A 1,724-nucleotide genomic window follows, 5' to 3' on the forward strand; every position below is an offset into this window, starting at 1 on the left:
CAAACTTAACCCTTAAGAAGTAGGAAAGAAGGTCTAGAAAAGTGAGAAGAATTAGTGGGAAGAAGAAACAAAGGGAGATAGGAAAGTCGGAAAATAAGTGCAACTGGGGTCACCCCCATGGGGTCCCACGAGCGCCAGCATCGGGTTCTGTTTTTTAAAAGCAAAATAAAGGTTACAGTTTGCAACAAAATATACAATTGGTTTACATGAAAACAGATGAATGCAACAATTTCATGCATTTTGCATGATATAAATAGTTTGTTCTTGTTAACAGGATGACAATGGAGTACAAGACATGCTATTTGCATGCTAACAGTACAATTCTTTCATACCTGTGATACAATTATATAACAGGATTGAGTATATACACTATTTACAATGTCTTTGTGGTCAATCATAATACACTTGGAATTGTGAAGCCTTGCTACTTACAAGGCTGCAACAATAATAGCAAGTCTTCTGTCCTGAAGCCCTGTAGAGTCTAATATAAGTCGTAGTCGCTGTCCTCACTATCACTGCTAAAGATCTCACTCCTTTGTGAGTCCGATTCCTCCGGAGTGTCATTGTTGAGATCCGAATTAGTACCTTGAGTTTCCATGTTGTAGTGATAGTCAGGTAGCAGTGCTTTAGTTTTCCTGACAAAATTTTCTAGTTGTTCCCAGATTTCCTTTCTGTTAAATATTTCATTTGCTTGGGGTCTCCATCCAACTCCTTGTGTTATGCATTCTCTATATAATGGATATCTGAATTGGTCGTAGATGTTACAATCATAGATGTAGTGGTTTGCGTCCCCTTCGCTGACTCCATCACAATGGCACTTTCCATTATCTGTTTTTTTAATCCTGTGCAAATAGGCAGAGAATTTGCCGTGATTCGTTAATACTTGGGTGGTTTCGTGCCTTATCCTAAAATGCTTATTTTTTAACCTATCCTTTATGTATGGTATATAACTGAAGCAATGTCTTCCGGTGCTCGATTGGTTCCATTCGCTCTGCCATTTTTCTATTTCCCATTGTCTTAGGTGATGATTGAGTGCAGAGTTCGGTAGTCTTTTATACGTGATGTTTGTATTATGGTGACATGCCTTTTTTGCCAGGAGGTCTGCGGTCTCATTACCCTCCTTGCCTCTGTGTGCCGGGATCCAATTGAATTTTATAGTTCTGTTGTTTGCTACCTTTTGGGCTTCTTTAATCATTTCACTGCCCAGCATGGTGATGTTTCTGTTTTTCTTTAATGTATGCAGTGCCATTCTGCTGTCAACATAGATTTTAATGTTTCCTTTGTATTTATCGAGGTTTCCATTTATGTGTTTTAATGCATAGTAAATTGCCCAAATCTCCGCTTGGCCGTTTGAGCAATATTTTGCAAGCTTTAGGCTGGCTTGGTAACTGGTGGTGTTAGTACCCTGTTTTTTTATATATACACCTGCTCCCACTCCATCAACTTGTTTTGATCCATCCGTGAACGCTATCCAGTGAAACTGGTTTTCGTCTTTATCATCATAATCCATGTCTACTGTATATAAGTTCCTCTCCGCAGGATGTGTATCAATATTAATGTTGTTATTAGTTTTATCAATTTCAGTGTTTTTAATAATGTTTGGGATTTCTGTTATGTTCCTGGGGAGAATATTATATTTAATTTTCTTTTGAATTTCTTCTGGTGTTAATTTCCAAATGTTTTCATTTTTTATAAACCATTTCCACGTTGTCGACATTGCGGTG

General features: G+C 37.8%; 1 protein-coding gene across 1 annotated transcript; it reads right to left on the reverse strand.

Moving 5' to 3' along the window:
• Positions 1 to 395: 395 nt before the first annotated feature.
• LOC111614486 lies at positions 396 to 1,379 on the reverse strand. The gene has a single exon (XM_023355861.1). It carries the CDS (start codon positions 1,247 to 1,249, stop codon positions 482 to 484), a length of 768 nt encoding a protein of 255 aa, XP_023211629.1. The 5' UTR covers positions 1,250 to 1,379; the 3' UTR covers positions 396 to 481.
• Between the last annotated feature and the right edge of the window lie 345 nt (positions 1,380 to 1,724).

The sequence above is a fragment of the Centruroides sculpturatus genome, unplaced genomic scaffold (assembly GCF_000671375.1).
Source record: "Centruroides sculpturatus isolate CEXI.00-Female unplaced genomic scaffold, Cexi_2.0 scaffold1574, whole genome shotgun sequence".
Classification (NCBI taxonomy): domain Eukaryota; kingdom Metazoa; phylum Arthropoda; class Arachnida; order Scorpiones; family Buthidae; genus Centruroides; species Centruroides sculpturatus.